This window comes from Pituophis catenifer, unplaced genomic scaffold (genome assembly GCF_029215685.1).
Source record: "Pituophis catenifer annectens isolate HBS135680 unplaced genomic scaffold, rPitCat1.0.hap2 SCAF_3, whole genome shotgun sequence".
Classification (NCBI taxonomy): domain Eukaryota; kingdom Metazoa; phylum Chordata; class Lepidosauria; order Squamata; family Colubridae; genus Pituophis; species Pituophis catenifer.
Window position 1 is genome coordinate 176441636 of NW_027256883.1, and position 18679 is coordinate 176460314.

Sequence of the window (18679 nt, forward strand, 5' to 3'; positions counted from 1 at the left end):
TTTTTGATCTACTTGTTCCTTAATTTATTTTATTCTGTATATATTATATGTCTTTCTACTCCTTAAACATAGATGTGCCATATGCTTTCCTTCCTTGCAGTGCACATAGAACCTGGTACATGTGAAGTCATTGCTGCCCACAGATGCTGTAATAAGAATAAGATTGAAGAGCGCTCCCAAACAGTGAAATGTTCCTGCTTTCCAGGTCAGGTGGCTGGGACAACACATGCTGCTCCTTCATGTGTAGATGGTAAGTGTAGCTGTCTGCAGTGTGAATGCTTGGACATGGCTATAGTGAGATCAAAAGATGGATTCATAACTCTAGAGCAGGGGGTCAAACTCAATTTCATTGAGGGCCACATCAGGGTTTTGTTTGACCTTGGGGGGCCAGGGTGGGTGTGGTCAGGGTGGGCATGGCCAGCTCGATGTCAGGGGACGCCTGTGGTGGCCCAAGTGCTCTTCCAGTGGAAACAGGCTCCTGAGCTCCGTTTCAGTTGCGATGGCCTCCTGCAACCCTCTGCTAGCGAAAACGGAGAGCGAGAGGGCCACACACAGCACTCTCAAGCTCCGTTTTCACTGGCAAAGGCATTGCGGGCCAGTCCTTCATTGTTTTGAGGGCGGCGCTGTGGGCCAGATCTAAGCACACACAGGCTGTATCCGGCCTCCAGGCTTTGAGTTTGACACCCCTGCTCTAGAGCCTGTGAGTCTGGATAGCTGTGCTTGCTGGGAAATTTATATCAAATATGATCCTATAGTTTAACAGCTATTAACACCTATTCCAGCTATGTTATTCGGTATTCTATGTTCTGTAAGTAACAGGGCTGTATGTGCTTCTGATTTGAAGGCAGAAGTATGCTTTACCACACATGGGAGCAGACTAAACTTCCTGTCAAGCATGTTTTAAACCAAATGCAACAATACAAAGAAATGACTTAGCTTCTTTAAAGAGTTATAGGCAGCTGCTACATGAGTGCCTCTGCATGATCAGAGCATTTGCCTTGCTTTCAGATTTAAAGCATTTCACAGCCTTCACCAGTTAGTTCTTATTAGGAAATGCCCAGAAGTACAAATTATTATTAACAGCTAATAAAAATTATATTGAAAGACTAACTTAATGGTGTACTTAATTTTGAATACAAATATACATTTAGTTGTGCTCAAAGTGTCAATGAGTGTCTATAGTCATTAAAATCAATTAATAGCAACCATGATTAGCCACTTTGAATAATTTTCTATTAGAAGGAAGGCTGATGTTTCTACATTCCAGTCCTGCTTTTGAATTTGTACAGCATCACAGTATCTGTCTGGGTAAATCAAGATTTGGAAAACACTGTAGTTTAGTGGTATTCAGTGTCATTGGTTCAATTCTTGGAATCTCCAAGTAGGATTAAAAATCTTGCAAGCATTTGTTCAGTATGCAGCTAGTAAGGTGGACCGCTACTTAAGTATCATAAACCAGATTAACACAGATTTTATGGGAGTGATTGACCAAAAATATCTGAGGATCAGTAGACTGGAGAAGCAACAATAAGCTAGATGGAGTAATAGTCTGACTCTTCTCCAAATGCAGGTTAAAGTAACTTAGTTAAGACTCTGGGCATAACTGAATGTTCTTCAATTACTATTTTTGGAATAGAAAAGTTGGTTGTCTAGTAATCCAAAATCTGCTGCTTTTTACAGCACAGTTTGATTCATTTCTTTAAGCTTTTCTGCTTTCTAGACTTCTTTTTAGTTTGTATTGAAATTGGTGATACTATTGCATATTCAATCAGAAACAAAGTTTGAAGATGGATTAGTAAAACTTGAGAAAATAGGCATGCTGTCCCCATAAAATAGGCATCCAGTGTTATGTTTTGTTGCAGTCCTGAACTCATTCATCCTCAACAGTTTTGTAATAGGAACAGAGTCTGGCAGAATATGACTGGCCCTGTGACTTCAAGTCTCAGTTGAGATGTGACCTAAGATTGCATGCACTGTCCATACATGGGAAAGTTCCTGAAGTTTCTCAACAGGTTCCATCTGTTTTCTTTCTTTTGCAATGGCAAACAACCTTCATTCAAGCACGTATTTTCAATCTTTTTTTAGAGAAACTTCACAGATTTAATTCTGTTATAACCAATTAACTGGTTATAATCTGCAATCTTTCGTGCTGATTGTAGAGTCCTTTTATGGTAATCTGTAATATTTATTACTTAGATATCCAAAATGTGAAATTAATTGAATCTTGCCAAAACAAATATAATAGCTCACAACTAATAAAAGTTTTGTATTGAAGAGATATACTCTTATTAGTTTCCTATTCTTCCTAGAAATTTGTGGCCACCAACACCTTGCCACTACTGGAAACGAAATCTGATGTGGAATAAAAATATACAAAACAGGCCAGGAAGCCTAGGCCAGTCACATCGCCTTCCTCAATAGTATAGATACAATGGTATGTTATCAACTGCTTAGTATTTTTTAAAGGAAATTGGTGCAGTAAATACTGTAGTCAGTTTGTTATTTTAAGTGATGTTCTTCCTCTCTCCTGGAAAAAGAAGGATCTGCTTTGCTAAGAGATTTAGGACATAGGATACCAAGATATACCGTATTTAATGGAAGAGATGAACAACAGAAAAAAAAATTGGTAGCTTTTTGTATATGCATGTGATATTTCATAATTGTATAGTATTGTAGATATTAAGCTATGCATTAATTATTTGACTGGTTTTAGCAAAACAGTGACTCCGCTTATTCAGAAAATTGACTATATATTTTTCTTTCTAAAAAGAAAGAAAAATTCATTGAATTTTTCCATTGAAACTGTAATTATTGCCCAGTTTTGACTTCAGAAGCCAATATTTTATGTGCAATTGTGTCTTATTTTAACTCAAAAAGGGATGTTTTTAAATATCAACATTTCCTTTTTTTTTCTTTTGTTGGAAGATCAATTTAGTTATAATATCTCAGATTCCGTCCCTGAAATCTACTTAAAAAAGTAGGAAAACTTGTTACTATAAAGTAGGTATAACACATAGGAATGAAAGCATGCAATCTAATCACCTGTGCAAACTGCTAAAAAAAAAAAAACCCTCAGCCCATCTATATTTTATTGAATAGTGTCATTTGGGATCTATTTGAAATGGCTCAAAGCGTCTGCCGGTACATTATTGATTGGCTTGGCAGCTTGGTTGGTGCAAATGGATTTATATGTGATGCCAAGAAACTACTTAAAAAACATAGGATACTATTCCCCTGAAAGACTAGCATTTCTTAGCAGCTTTGGAAAAGTGCTTCAGTTTATGTGAACAAAGCATTTCCCTAAAATTACCATTGAGATTTCATTGAAATCATCATGCAGGAAAGAGTTTCCAGTCAAACATATAGTTTTTTTTGCCATTCATTAGCAATTAAAGTGTAAAGAAAAAAGAGACATAAAAGGGAAAAAGAAATGTGAATGTCAGAAAGAATAGCATAGGGTAGCGTAGCGTAGCGTAGCGTAGCGTAGCGTAGCATAGCATAGCATAGCATAGCATAGCATAGCATAGCATAGCATAGCTACAGCTATTGTCTTCAAGTCCTCAAATGATTGTTTGAGCTATTGTAAAGTTATGGGAAATTCAGAAACATTCTACTTGAAAACAGTAATTCTTGAGATTATATGGAAGATGATTATGGATTGTAGTAGCTTTATACAGGTAGTCCTCAGCTTACAACCACAATTGAACTCCAAATTTCTGTTGTTAAGTGAGACATTGTTAAGTGAGTTTTGCCCCATTTTATGATCTTTCTTGCCACAGTTGTTAAGTGAATCACTGCAGTTGATAATCTCTGCAGTAACACGGTTGTTAAATGAATCTGGCTTTCCCATTGACTTTGCTGGTCAGAAGGTCGAAAAAAGGGATCAGTGACCTTGGGCCATAACAATGGTCATAAGTATGAACCAGTTGCCAAGCATCTGAATTTTGGTCACATGATCATGGGAATGTTTCAAAGGTTGTAGCTGTGAAAAACTGTCTTTTAAGTCACTTTTTTCAGTGCTGTTGTAACTTTGAACTGTCACTAAGTGACCTGTTGTAAGTGGAGGACTACCTGTATAGGGCATATGTACCAGGCATAAGCAATATATGCCAATAGAAGAATGACAGAATGGATAAATAAATGCTGGGCTTCTGGAAAACTTAAATGGCTGCTAAATGCATACTATTTATTCTGTTGCCCTGGTGACTTCAACAATAATATGTATCTATAAGCACTACCAGAGAACAGGAAACCGAGAATAAAAAATGAATGAACTGACTATACCAAAAAAAAGGAGAGCAAAAAAAGAAATTAGAATGGAATAAAAAACTCTATGTGGTTAAAAAACATTCTTCCTTCAGCTTTATCAGTGGGCATATCTTTAGACGTCTACTTCTGTATGGAAATGAAGAGGCCAATTCCAAAAATCATTGTAGATACAGTTATAAATATTTTATATAATAACCTTCAATATCTTTATTGAAGGAAGGTCCTTTTTGTAATCAAAATTCAGTTGTATTTTCAGCATTAAAGCCTGAAGATTTTTAAAAGATACTGACAGTTTATTTATTTGACCCTTATTGACATGATCAATTTCAGGTTAATCTCTAACAAAAATTTGGATTTTTTTTTGTGCTAATGGGTATATTAATACTTTAAAATAACTTTTGAAGTTATTACAAGAGGAAACTGAATTCTCTAAAACGGGAAAGCTAACATGTTCAGTTAAAGCAAATGTAACATTTTAGTCCAGTTGCTTTAGCAGCATCCAAAATTCTTGTCTTGCTGCCAATACTGAAATGTGTTTTGGACAATTCTAAAACTATAGTATATTTTTCAGACAATTAAGTTATTGTGAAGATGGATGTTAGTTATTTGCAAGAATTTTAAAATGAAGCATTAGAATTTTCTGTATTTTAAAAAAGTCAATGGTGAAGAGTTTCAGTTTATTGCCTTAAGAAGAAAATAATTCAGCAATACATGTTTTCATCTTTACTGACATCTTGCAAAACGTTTTAAAAGGGTTGGCTGTCGACATCATTATGTTGGAAGTTTGCAATGTTGGAAGGCTCTGAGGTCCACAAGTGGGGACAAAGGGCACAAAATGAAAAGCAGTAGAGAGTCATTCCTGATTGATTGCGGAGTCTCCGGTTCTGCCGCTCTTTCTGGACAAAAATCAATTATGTAACAATGGTGTCATAATAATATCATTCCTTTTTTAAAAAAAATCTTAAATCTATGTTTTTAAGGTATTATTTTTCACAAGGGATTTTAGACCATCATTAATTGCTTTGCCAGTTTATGAGGACAGCCTTTAATCATAAGTGACAAAAACACTGTAAGTCACTAGAGAGGAAATAGCTATACAATAACTGGGTTCCTGCTCAGATATTAATCCATATTGCCCCTGTATCTGCCCCTTACAGTGGATAAATCTATTGTGATATCTTCTCTTTAATTCTTGTGTCACGTAATGGTGCAACACTACCTTGCTTTCATTAGAATCTGTGATTTTTAGGCTCATGCAGTTCTCTCTCCTGAATACTGCAACAAGGAAGAGTCGTATTTAAACTTATCCAAACAGAGAACAATGCTTAACCTAAACTATGCTGTATAAAACACTTTATGCTTTATGAATCATACTTGTTAACAAACCATCAAATACGCTAATCAGATTTCCTCCATTTCAGACCTAATGACAGATCCTGCTTAGTTTGAATGAAGTGGTAGAATTGACTGCAGTGGCAGAGAAGAGGAAAGAGGCAGCCTGAGGCTCACTGTTTTGTGCTCAGGAGGGCAGCACACCATGCAACATTGCTTGCTTATTTGTCACATTTCTGTATTCTCAGCTTTTGGACTGCAGCTGCATTACCATGATATAGGAGGGAGCTGACAGGCAAAGTGAAATCAGTGTGTTGCTGGCGTGCCAACAAAGGCAGACTGAGATCCCTTTGCCTGTGTCTAGTTTACCAGGCCTAATAGCTTGGGGAGGCAAAAGCCCTGAGAAAAACAGAGAACCTCAAGGACCCAAATCCCAGCTATAGTTAACCTTTCATGACAGCTTGTTCTTGGTAAGCTGTCATTAACATGTCTTGGACCTTTGAAGCTGTCCCAAGGCAACAAAGTACTAGTGGGAGAATATACATACTTTCCAACCAATGTTGTACTGTGTGCTTCCTGTCAATGTCTATCAATCTTTATTCTTCCTTTAAGAATGAAACATTGGCCCTAGCTTTGCAGAATATGACTAGTAACAGTTCCAGTTTTGATCATGGTTCCCCCCCCCAACTCTGGTTAACTGTAGGCTTGGTTATGAGTCTTGCATTCATATTATTCCAGTGTTACCCTGTATGACCACATGTAAAGTTTTCTGTAGAAAACACAACTAATGAAGATATATTTTAAAGTTTCCTTCCTGGATACTTGCTCCAACCAGCATCATATCTTGTGGGTGAGGGAATTATGATACTATCTTGAAAGTATTTTCCACTGTATCTTTTCTTCATTTGTTCCTTACTAAAGATTAAGACCTGGCCAGATAACTATTATAATGCCATCCAGAATGGCAGGGTATTGGCGTAAAAATTCCTGCCACAATGATAAAGTCTATTTTGCTTTAGTAATGAAATCAGTGAGTGATACTGTTGTTATTGTATTAATGTGGGACACTTTAAGGAAAGTGATTGATGGATGCCCCTAGTTCATTTTCCCTGACCAAATGTCACCTGCTAGTAGGAAAACCACAATTTTATGTATTTAACATATGATGGGGCAAGGCTGGATGAATATTGGTAAGTGTTTTGAATGATGGGTTAAGCTGCTTGATTTAATAGGTGGCAGACAGAAAGGTGTTCTGCATCTATAACATGTCAGTTACCAAACTTCTGAACACGGTATTATTTTGGAACAATACTAAACCTTGTCTAAAAATAGCCCAGCTGATGGGTCACAGAAGCTGAGGAGGATGCAGTGAAGTATAAAAGAGTTCTCTAAGTGCTTCTGCTTGGCATATCCTCTCTTCCGTTTCTTAATCTAGGTCTGATCTGCTTTCTAAGGTGCCTTGCCCATATATCAGAAAGAGCTGGAACTTTATGTTTCTCCCCTCTCCTATGCAAAAACAGTGAAAACCCTGTAATTACACTGATCAATGCAGAATACAAATCCTGAACAAGATACACATTTGCAGCAAAGGAAAGAGTAATAAGCCAGCTTCTTAAACACAAGTCTAGCAACTTTTAAAAGAGCGCTAAACCGAGCATAAGGAATCTGCATAAACGATGTGTTGAAGCTCTGTTTTACAGATTTTTTTTTTCATTTTTAAAATAAGTATTTTGTCATGCTACAATTTGTGATTCTCCATTTCTGGATTCTCAGTTTACTCATAGGGGGGGAAAAAAGCTGGAATTCCCAATATAATTTCTGAGGTTCAGTTGCTTTTCCTTGCCCATCCCCTGCTAGTCTACCTTTTTTGTTGTTAATTTCTACATACTTTCTCTACCTGAATGGAAAGTTGATAGCAACCCAATATAGTGTCATAGCAGTGTGTATTTGGACAACGAATTGATGAAATAATCCCAGGCAATGAAATGTAAAAATTAAAGAACTTAATTTTTGAGTGTTGGACATGTGTGGGTGTGACTGTCTGGGGGTGGAAAGGAGGTGGCTTTACACCTGAGCTGTCTTAGTTTTGGAATTGATGAACTGATGGAAGATGGCAGACAGATAGGAACAAAGCAACACACACACCTGCAGTTCACAAGTATAGTGCTGTTTATTGGTATTGGTGCCTAATGCAAAATGCATTTACAACATTTTTGGTGAATAAACCAATTTTGAAATTATCCAAAATAAAGCAATCAGAATTCCACTTACATAAGAGCCAATGAGAAACCTGTTCCAGACCAGTCAGGAAGCAGTACTCTTGGTGTTCCTTCAAAATGGACCAATTGAAAAAGGAACCAAACAAAAATCAGTTTGCCACCATCAAATACAAGAAGCCATTCACCCAATTTCTGTTGCCTATGAGTTGCTGAGAGATACATCACTAATCAACTTACTCTTCCTCTGAAGAATGCCAGTCACAGCTGTTGGTGAAACACAGAACACAAAGAAAAACTAATCCATGGCTATTCAGCTTGAAAGTTCATCTTTGTTTCAATTTTAAGGAATTTAACAATCAGACATCACAAAGAAAAAATGTTGACCATGACAGTTGCAGATAACATTTTTTCTGTTTCAGGGCGCTGAAACACAGGGACCTATTCTGAAAAGTTTGCTTGGGGTCTAGAGATTTTTGTTAGCAGTAGGCCTTTGTGCATATGTGTGGTTACATTCACATAGTTATATATGCTCTAGATTTTGAATGTATATTTGTTCTACGTAAACTTGCATACAATTAGTCATAGTTCTGCATGGCGGTGTTTTTAAGAAAAGAGGAAGGGGGAGGGGAAAGATAGAATTATGTATACAATGGAATAAATGACAATTTACAAATGGGCCTCCCAAATTTCAACACAGCATTCTGACTCTTATCACTTTCAAAGGTATTGAATGAGATATTACTTGCTTGCAACTTGCCTCCCAAGAATAAGCATATGTTAGCTGCCACTAAGAATTGTTCAGTGCTACACCAGAACTGAAAATAGCAAAAGGAGAAAGCAAGAAAATAAACTACAATTTGTAGATGGCAGTACTTATGGCAAAGAGGATGGCAAGTAAGATTAGTGAGAAGAAACACTGGCTTTTCTAGAGAAACTAGTTAACTTCCTTTTAAAATAATATAGAACTAAAAAACAAAAAGATACTCCTGTAAGAGGCTAGGTAGGAGTTTGAATATTTGAGTAGAAAGATTGGCGTTGCTGTTTTAACACTTCCTGGATAAAAATATATCTTTTTCTATCTATATATTTTAAAAATCACATGAAAAATGCCTTGGGCTTTTAATCTTTAAAAAGATTTTCCCCTGTGGTGGAAAAGCCAATTGATAAGGTAGATGGCTTTGACTGAGAAAATTTAAGTTTCATACTGTTTGTTTGGCTGCTCAACTTCTTAACCTTCCAGAGTTACTGTTCTTTTAATTACAATTGCCAAGATACTGTTCTATTCTTTTGCAGTGTAATTTTTTGTTTAATATTCATACATCAAATAAAACCTTTTTTCCTAGTATGTATTATATAGGAGACTTTTTTCATTATTTGCAATGTGCTTGTAATAGGAAGTTATAATTAATTTTAGTGATATTGTTTTTTAAAATGCATTCTTGTGTTTCTATAAAGCTCCTTTGTTTCATTGCTCATTCTTTTATCATCTGTTTATAAAAAGTAACCATATAGCCTTTTAATTTAAAAGAAAGACAAATAGGTTATATTTCAGTGATAAGAATGCAGTCTGAGTGTAGGAAGTCCTAGGTTGATCTTCACCATGTTCACAGAGTTGGAGTGGACCATTTTGGCTCACCCTCAGTTCTGTGCAAAATGGCAACTGGAAATATCTTTGAAAAATGGCTTTCTTGCCTTTGCTTGCTGCATAATGGATGCAACTACAGGAAATAATCTTGGATTTGTTTGATCAATGGCTGAACTTCACGTAGGACAGTTTTTTCAACTTTGCGTAGGACAGTGTTTGTGTGTATTCATGTAAGCGTGAAAATATCTCAAAAAATTAGAATGGTTTTTCTTGTAACTGTATTATGTTATTATTTTTAACACAATTTCTTCCTTCCATAGGTGCGCTCCACAGTAGATGGTGGATGATAGGAATTTTTGTCTCAGTTCCTATTTCAAAAATAATAAATAAATAAATCTGGATATATAAGTTCAATACTTCTGATTTACACATACCATATATATAATATTCACTTGCATTTAATAGGACATTGATTTGAACTTCCATCTATAGCCAGTCTGGAGCTGCAATGATAACATCTGATAATGTGTTGAATTCTTCTTGCAGTACATTGTGTAATATAACCTTACTTTGAGATCTTTGGAGTTCATTGGAAGTATACAGTTGAGTTAAGAAAAAATACAGCATGAATCTAATGAATTGCTAATGTTTTTAACAGTATCATTTGTTTTCTCATAGCATCAATAGTGCTTCAGAAGTGGTGGTGCCAAATGCAGCCATGTCTAGAAGGAGAGGAATGTAAAGTACTACCAGATTTGTCTGGATGGAGTTGCAGTACTGGAAACAAAGTAAAGACAACTAAGGTAGGTCTTAATTGAATAAATGTAACTTCAGTGAATGAGTGATAAGACTCACATATTTTGGCCAAACTACACCATTTTTGTAGTGACTAGATGGATTGCTGAATGAGAATTGCAGTGATCGCTTTATTGCTTAGTACAGATGGGCTAAGAACACCAAACATTACTGCTGTCTGATGGCTCAGAGATGCCACCTTACTCTCAGCCATTGTCCAGGCCAACCATCCTATGATTCTTATTAAAAAATAGTTTACAAAACCATGTTGAGAGAAAGAAAAAAACCACAATGGGGAGGTAATGTAAGCAAAGGATAAAAGGCTTTTATGGGTTAATTGTCCCATGGCACTACCAAAACATCCTTGTTCTTGAGCTTAGCTTTTTATTGGTAAATTGCTACTATTGGGCCTGGCTATGAAGGATTGTTGTGGTTGGTGCAGTGGCAGGAGGTAAAAATATAAAATAATGACAAGCAATGAAACACCGTAGTTGATAGGATGATTATATGGAGAAAGAACCTAATATGGTAGCCACTTCCTATTTTCCAACCCACCCATCTTTCAAACATATATACTATCATTTTTGTAGCTATTTAGACATTCAACTAGTTTATGAAGATTTTAATCTTAAATATTTGTTGAACATCTTGATGTAGTATGAACAGTATATTTTAGTACAATCCTATGGATATTTGCACAAACAATCAAAAGCTGCATAATAAAGTGGGGGGGGCACGAATAAAAGTCAAAGTTGTTGACAAAATTAGAAGAAAGGTTTAACAACAAATCTTACTAAACACGTCCCAAATTTGGTCAGTTCAAGAAAGCTTAAATATGTTGTCCTTGATAATAGAAAATATTTTTTCTCTATTGAAAGTCACTTAGTTCAGGTATTTTTTCCCATCTGTCCTCCTATTATTTCAGAGAAGAGTGACAAAATCAGAAGTGACAAGTGTAGTGCTGATAATAAAAGATCAGTTGTCTAGTTAAAAGAAGCATCATCCAGCTGATAGAAATTGATTTGCAGTTCTAATGGCTATTTAGAAGGAGCGTCTCTGACTAGAGCATATGAGGTTCACTCAGTATTCCAATGAAGTTCCTAGATAGATGCTGCATCTGTAAGATTTTTGCCCAGCAGCAGGTTTTCCATTCTTTTCCTTTCAATCCAGCCAAACAGTTTCCATCCTGTCACAGTTCCTCCTGTTGGAGCAATCATCTGTGACAGAGAACTACATGATTATTATTTTCATGGCTTGCTGAATACTCTGAAGAACAAGGTATAATTAAAATTTTATCAAACTCATTAGTAATTACATGTATGTCATGGTTAATCAGTTGCATAATTTTGTAATCATTGTTCATATAGTGGAGTGTAATTATTCTTCAAGCTTTGCCTGCTTTGTGCGTCCATCTCTTTTATACACAAACATCCCCAAAGAATTGCTCTGTGAAACGGCAGAGTGTTTTCTTTCTTATCTTTTGCTCTGCCGATAACATACTCACGCTGAAATGCTTTCTAAAAACTGAATATCATAGTAGATCCCATTGACTCGGGTAATCCTAATGACTAAAACTACTATCTTCCCTCCATCAACCTTGCTTTATCTGTTACCCATTTTTATTTTACACTTTTTTAGTGTTATAAGTGTGTTCACTTTGGTTCTGAAGGTACTGTTTTGAGAATAGAAATTTTATCCTATGGTCATCTTTGCTAGGCCTCTTCCTTACACAGAGAAGAATTTGTATTTCTTCGTGGCATTTTCCTGAAGTGTTTTGAATGAAACATTCTAATTTATTCTAAATGTTCTAACACTTTTCTAATGTTTTGATCCATTTCCAACTTGTTGGGATATTTTATCCTATTTTAATGGCCTTTAGAGCAATCTCTCAGCACAACTGCTGAAAACTGGTGGGTGGTTTCTTCAGTTTTGAAGTGGGAAAGATACAGAATTGTGGCATATTTCCAAATTCCTTCCAAAACCCCAAGAAAAAAAGATGAGGAGGAATCTTTTAGCCTTAATTCCACTCACTTCACATTATTAACTCATCCAGCGTGGCCACATCTTCTCTAAAAAAATTATAAATGTGAAATCCTATCTACCAAAAAATTCATTCTGCCTCTAGGTCACAGGATTAGTTACAACCACTGGAAACAACAGACTGTAGCTGAGTCTTTATTAATTGGGGCATCCCATTCATAACTGGCAGAGATGATTGGGCTTTGGAGCATGTGCTTTCAAAGAAATTGCTGAAGTGAAGGAACAATAGAGAACCTAATACTCCCCTAGGATAAGAAAGAAGTGCCAAGTAATGAGCAAACCCGAGGAAGACAGATAAGAATTCACCCAGGCTTGGATGCAAAACACAGCGGTCCCTCTGCTCATTTGGACTAATTGACACTCTGAGCATCCTCACCTGTTCATAGAGAACTGTTTCCTATTTTTAAATCAACCACAGTGTCACTGCATTCATGCTCAGATGTATGGGCAATATAGAAATAATCATCCCCTTGTTTCCCGAATACAGGTGAATTCTCAGAATATTCAAGAGCACCACTTCTATCTAGAAAACAGATTCTGTCTCTGTTGCTCATATCACTAATATGTGACTTCATAGCTTTCAGACCTCTATCTTTATTTTATAATTTGTCTTTCTCTGGTCATTCAGTTTTTGTGTTAAAGCAAATTGTCTCCTGTTTGTTTTGTCTTTGAAATATGAGATAAAGCTGCCACACTGTTACTGGCTGGACATTTAAATAATATGCATATAATCCCACATTAACTATGGTTCTCTGCTGTGTACACATGGGTGGAAGTTGTTTTTTCCCCTGTGATGCTCTTAGTTTGCTACTTTGCAGTAGATTGGCTAAATTGTTCTTGTGAATATATCTCTTGTTTGGCATGCACATATGGCCAGGAGAGAATTTAAATAAGAATATTTAAATGTATCCACAATTCCAGGCCTCCAGTGAAATAAATGAGAATGGAGTTTGTAATAGATAAATGAGGTATGGAATATCTGAAGTCTCTACAGCCATCCACAGATATTATATAGCCTGACATAGTGCTCAGGCTTCATGGATGTAGATTTGTTAATTTGTTACAAAGGGAATGAGTAAGACTGGAGTTAAGTGATAGGTATCCAAAAATGTTTTGTATAGTTAAAATTTGAAGCAACTGAGCTTTACAGGTAGTTCTGATTTAGTAACCAGTAATTCAGCAACTGTTCAAGCTTGCAACTACAGATGGTAATTACACAGTTTTCGAAGCTCCAGCCATCACAGTAATTGCACGGTCACATGATAGTGATTTGCAACATTTCTTACCACCTTCCATAAGCAACTTCAATGGAGAAGCTGGCAGGAAGTTTGAAATCATGATCATGTGATGATCAAGGTCCTTGATTAATGACTGTAATTGGAGACTGCTAGACCTGCCATTCTAAATGACACATTTTCCCAAATTGGGAAATTTGGGTCTCAGTAACTGTTGTTAAATGAGGACATTTTTAATGCCAAATGGAAAGATTTGGGGCATAGCAGCTGAAAGAAACTTAGGGTAGCTTAGCCACACCAAATATGCTTTGTTGCATTGGTGACGTCTGGATGCATGTGTTGGCTCTTCCACATGCTGTCCACAAATATCAACAACCGATAAGATGGCCAGCAGTGCTATTCTAGCATCTTGGCATTGACTTCTGTGTTTTCTGAAAAACTGGAACAAATGTTTACTTCAGCTTTACTATCTGATATAGAGAGGATCGGTTCTTAAAATGATGGTAACAAATACATAAATAAATTTGGCTTATTTTTAAGTAATAATAAAGTCATTGAAATATTTAAGGTAGCACAATACCTGCATATTTCTGGCTTTTACTTTGCTGTCTCATCCGAAGTTGTAGTTGGTGACTCTCTTTCCTTATTCACATTCCCATTTGAGCCACCTATGCTGTTCCCTACATTGAAAGTGCTGGCAGTGTTTGTTTCTCAGTAACAATAGAAGTAGCAGCTCATGGAGCTGACTCAGTCGCAGGATTATGCTTCTGCTTTTTTATCAGACTCTTTGCCTTAGTGATAGAAAAATTGTTTTTTCCCCAAGTTGACTAGGCTGGCCAAACTAGACCAGGCAAACCAGTTGAATACGAGAGGCAGACATAACAGGATAATAGTAGATGGCATTACCATTACTCCCTCTCAGGGTGGATTTGATTTAAATCGAGTTGATTTAAATCACAATTTAAATCATGATTTAAATCACTAGTAAAAAGGCTTGATTTAAATCAACTCGATTTAAATCATAATTTTTAAAGAGCAACTGTCATCTCTGCTACTCTTTTGACCCATTGTTGACTCACCGATAGTCCCAGTGTTGCAGAATATACAGCCTCATGCTACATAACTAAGTTCCATTTCATGGTGAATAAACTAAATTATTTATGTATCTTAAATAGAAAACTATCTTACGATAGAGTTTTACCCCAAAAGTTTTTTATTAAAATAAATTCGATAAAAATCAAAAAAATCTGATTTAAATCAAAAAAATCCGATTTAAATAAAAAAAATCTGATTTTTTTGATTTTTTTAAAAAAATCATTGGTTTTTATCCACCCTGCTTCCTCCCATGATAACCTAGCTGTTATGACTAGTTTCTTTGCATTGGCAGTTGGGAAGAAGCGTTTCTGGAGCTCAGGAATTTTACATTTTAGGAGTTTATTTTTTCCCTTGGAGTCAGTACTTCCTTAATTGCAGAAGTCTGATTATAAGAATTAGCTTGAATAAGAGGAGCTTATCCTGTGGAGGGCATATGCTCTATAACTCTCTGAAGCTTCCACCCATGTCAGACTTAACATTAAGGTACATTGATATGGACTAATTATTGTAATAATTGGACATGTGGAATCACAGAGGTGGAAACACTGAATTTCACCTAATTCATTAGCATCATACCAAGCAAAGCTTCTATTTCTGGGACTTTAATCACCCTTGTTAAATGCATATGCATTTCTATTAAAATATTTTGAGAGGCTTGCATGCCCCTGGTTTTCTTTTCAGACTGAACAATGTTAATGTACCTATGCTAGAGGAATTTTAAATTTTTTAAAAATGCCTTCCACTTTAACAGCTAAAAAGGTCACTTAATATAATCTTAAAATTGGAAGCCTGTAAATGCTTGAGGGCATTAAATTATAAGAAATGTTAATATTTAAGCATTTTGGAATAAATTCCGTTGCCCCCATATAAATCTCATACGTGCTCTTTTGCAATAGATCGTTTCTTCTTCTTTTTTGGGGGGTTGAGACTCTTGATTCATGGGATTCTGATGGACACTTTTAAAGCTGATTGAGTTTTCTTTTATTGCTTCTCTTTGTGACTGTGCATGTAATTAAAGACATTCCTTGTGTGCATAAAACAGGCAGTCACCACTAAACTAGGCTGTTTGTGCAAACTGCCAACTTGCCAACTTGCTTAACAATCACATAGAAATATATATGGGCTGACTCATAGACCTCACTAATCACATAGTAAATGGGCTGGTGTTAAAATACTTTAAATCAGAAACAAATCATATTATCACTTGTATGTTATGTAAAAACTATATAAAGGAACAAGTTAATGTGGCAACTCATCTGAATCACATCAACCTTTGGTCTTAGTCCAGTAATAGTTGTTAACTTAAAAATCTATTTTTCCATCTTAATATTGGCCTGGAACAATGTGTTGTCTTTTTATTTTAGTTTTGGGTCCAGAGCACTGATTCATAATGGAACTAAATAGCTCTTCAGATTTGACAGAATGTGCATCTGACCACTCAAGACCTATATGAAAAGTAGCTCTTTCCCCAGGACAATGCATCTGCACTTGGTAGTTACAGTCCAATCATAGGCAGAGGTAGATTTGGTTTAATAAAGTGCTGATAGATATTCCACATGTGCCCATGTTATGTTTTAAAGCACCTTTTCACTTTTGATTCCAAAGTGATACATATTCTTGATTCTTTAACAAACTGAATCTTAGTATTATGTAACCCTTAATTGGCAAAGAATATAGATATAAGGGAATATAAATCCACACCAAGATGTTAAGGTGGCAGAAGTCTCTGATACATTCTGTTCTGTTCACAGGTCACACGATAGATCTTGGAAGATCCACTGTTATCAGATGTCATCTTCATTGATATGGCCAGCATTCCAAAAATGGCAGAATACGGCTTTTGTTCAGGTGCAAGATACTTCTCGTATGCTCTGCAGAGTTGGAAATATGAGGACTTCCTTGGTACAGGATATAATGCATTTGAGGTATAGGATGGCTACTTTTTATGGGCACTTTATTAATCTTCCTCAAGTACATCTGCCTAGGGAATGGTGCTGCAGTCTCTTTCCTTTTGCAAGAACAATACCAAGGATTAAAGAACAGGGTTGGTATCCCTGTCTTGGCAGATATCTTGGAAATTTTTCCTTGTTTTTGAAAATAAAATATTGCATCAGCTACTGATTAAGTAAGTGCAGCCTCAAAGGTATTTAACAATCAATTGCTACCACTTCTACAATTCTGGGTCTTGAATGAGGTTACAACTCTCTTCTGTTCCATAATTTTTATTCCATCTCATGGATATACCTGTGAGGAGAGAGAGAGAGAGAGAAAAGCATTTCTTCCCTTTCTGTTCAGTCAACTATTCTTCACTACATAGAGTCTGTAAATGGCCCCAAAGGGGAAAAAAAGCTTTCTTTCCTTTTAGCTGTTTTTTTTTTGTCTCAAAACTTGCTGTGTTGATTGCTAAAAGAATTGGAGACTTGAATGGATGATTCAACATAAAGTTAGGACATTTACAAATGATTTTTCAGTCAAAATTTTGTTGGTTTCACAGATAACAGGCTTTGAAAATTTGGGTCCAAGAAACCAAACTCTGGTCTTTCAAAAAACACCATGCAGTTGTTCCAATATTTATCAAGACAGCAGACCAGATTCCTTGCCAAGGTTATGGGAAGATCTACAGTAGAGATAGAAGCAGTGGTGGGCTGCTGCCTGTTCAGACTGGTTCAGGTGAAGCGGTAGTTCCAACCAGGTCTGGCCCTGCCCACCCACCCTGGCGCTATCACATCCTGTATAATCACCAGTTTTTCAATGTCACGCTCTCTCTCACATTTTCAATTCCGGGTGAACCAGTTGTTACAAGGGCAGCAGCCCACCCCTGGATAGAAGTTTCAAAAACCTTGACAAAAGAAATATCTTCTATTTGATTCCCACAAAAGATATTCTCCCTGACCATTCTTTCACTTAGTTCAGCATTTACTTAATCGGGTTTATTATAGTTTTAAGTCTTTAATAACTTTAAAGTTATAAGAATAATTTGTTGGGGAAGTTCTATTAAAAACCTGAGAATAAGGAAAGTATTGTCTTTCACTTTGCTGTGTTGTGCTTGGTTGAGTTTAAATTTTATTTAGAGACTTGAGTTAGTTTAATTACCACTTAGTATTAAATAAATACTTGTAAAGGACAACTGTAATGAGTACAAATCCCTCTCAGGGACAAATTATTGTATTTAATAATCTATTCTTTATTAAAATAATGCTGAAATCCCTAGTTATTTTACTCCTTATTTGTATTAGGGGGTTGAAGGAGCATCCCCTTGACTTTGGTTTATTAAGACAAAGTTTTGGAGATTTTTTTTTTGCTTGGGCAAATCAAAGACATAGAACAGTATTGTCTCTGGCAAAATTAATGTCATATTTTGATAATCTGGCTTCCCAGTGGAAAACTATATTTAAGATCCATATAACATTTCATAGCAAATGAAAAATTAGTTATGACAGTGTAGACATGTTTCTTTAACAAAACTCATTATTAATTTTTCTTGTTAACTATTGAAATCCACTTCTACTTTATGATCATCTGTAAAAATGTTCCATATCTGTATCCTATTATGGCTACCTTGATTCCTGACATTCTGTTGATATAATATAGGAATGAGGCTGCAAGTATATAAATTGCAAAGTAATATCCAAAGTCAATATCTAATTCCAACTAATTTAGATGGATTGGAGTATCCAGGAAGAATGTAGCGGGCAAGCAGATGCACCTTCCAAACTTCGCCTTGCCCTGTCCTGTTTTGGAGTGGCCTGGCCTCCATGCTGTGACTGTATGAATCCCTCAACTTTGTTATCTCAACGTTTTTGTAACAGACTATGTTTTACTTGCTTCAGATGCTGTGTAAATACCAGACTGTGAAATATTAAAGTTCGTTTTAATCTCTGCAAGGTGATTCATTTGGTTTTTATTTTTTTTCAAACCCAATGGAAAATTAGACAGAACTTTTGTAAGGCAAGTTTGGATTCCTACCAGGAAACTAAAAAAAAAAAAAAATGGGACCAAGATGCCTGGGACAAGCTAGCAAGAAAATGATCAAGTTGAAAAATGGGCGTTATCAGGCAAGGGCTGAGAAGGAAAAAAAATCTAGAAAATATCACACGGCACATCCCAAT

The 18679-nt window shown here is 36.0% G+C and overlaps 1 protein-coding gene across 1 annotated transcript in view; it reads left to right on the forward strand.

Moving 5' to 3' along the window:
- The window catches only part of TAFA3 (TAFA chemokine like family member 3), a 107635-nt gene extending 89208 nt beyond the window's left edge, over positions 1-18427 (forward strand). The window contains exons 4-7 of the mRNA XM_070939838.1: positions 101-250; positions 10084-10208; positions 16322-16614; positions 18231-18427. Of these exons, the coding sequence (XP_070795939.1) occupies positions 101-250; positions 10084-10208; positions 16322-16333 (287 nt within the window). The 3' untranslated portion in view covers positions 16334-16614; positions 18231-18427. The remainder of the gene's footprint in view (positions 1-100; positions 251-10083; positions 10209-16321; positions 16615-18230) is intronic.
- Positions 18428-18679: the final 252 nt, after the last annotated feature.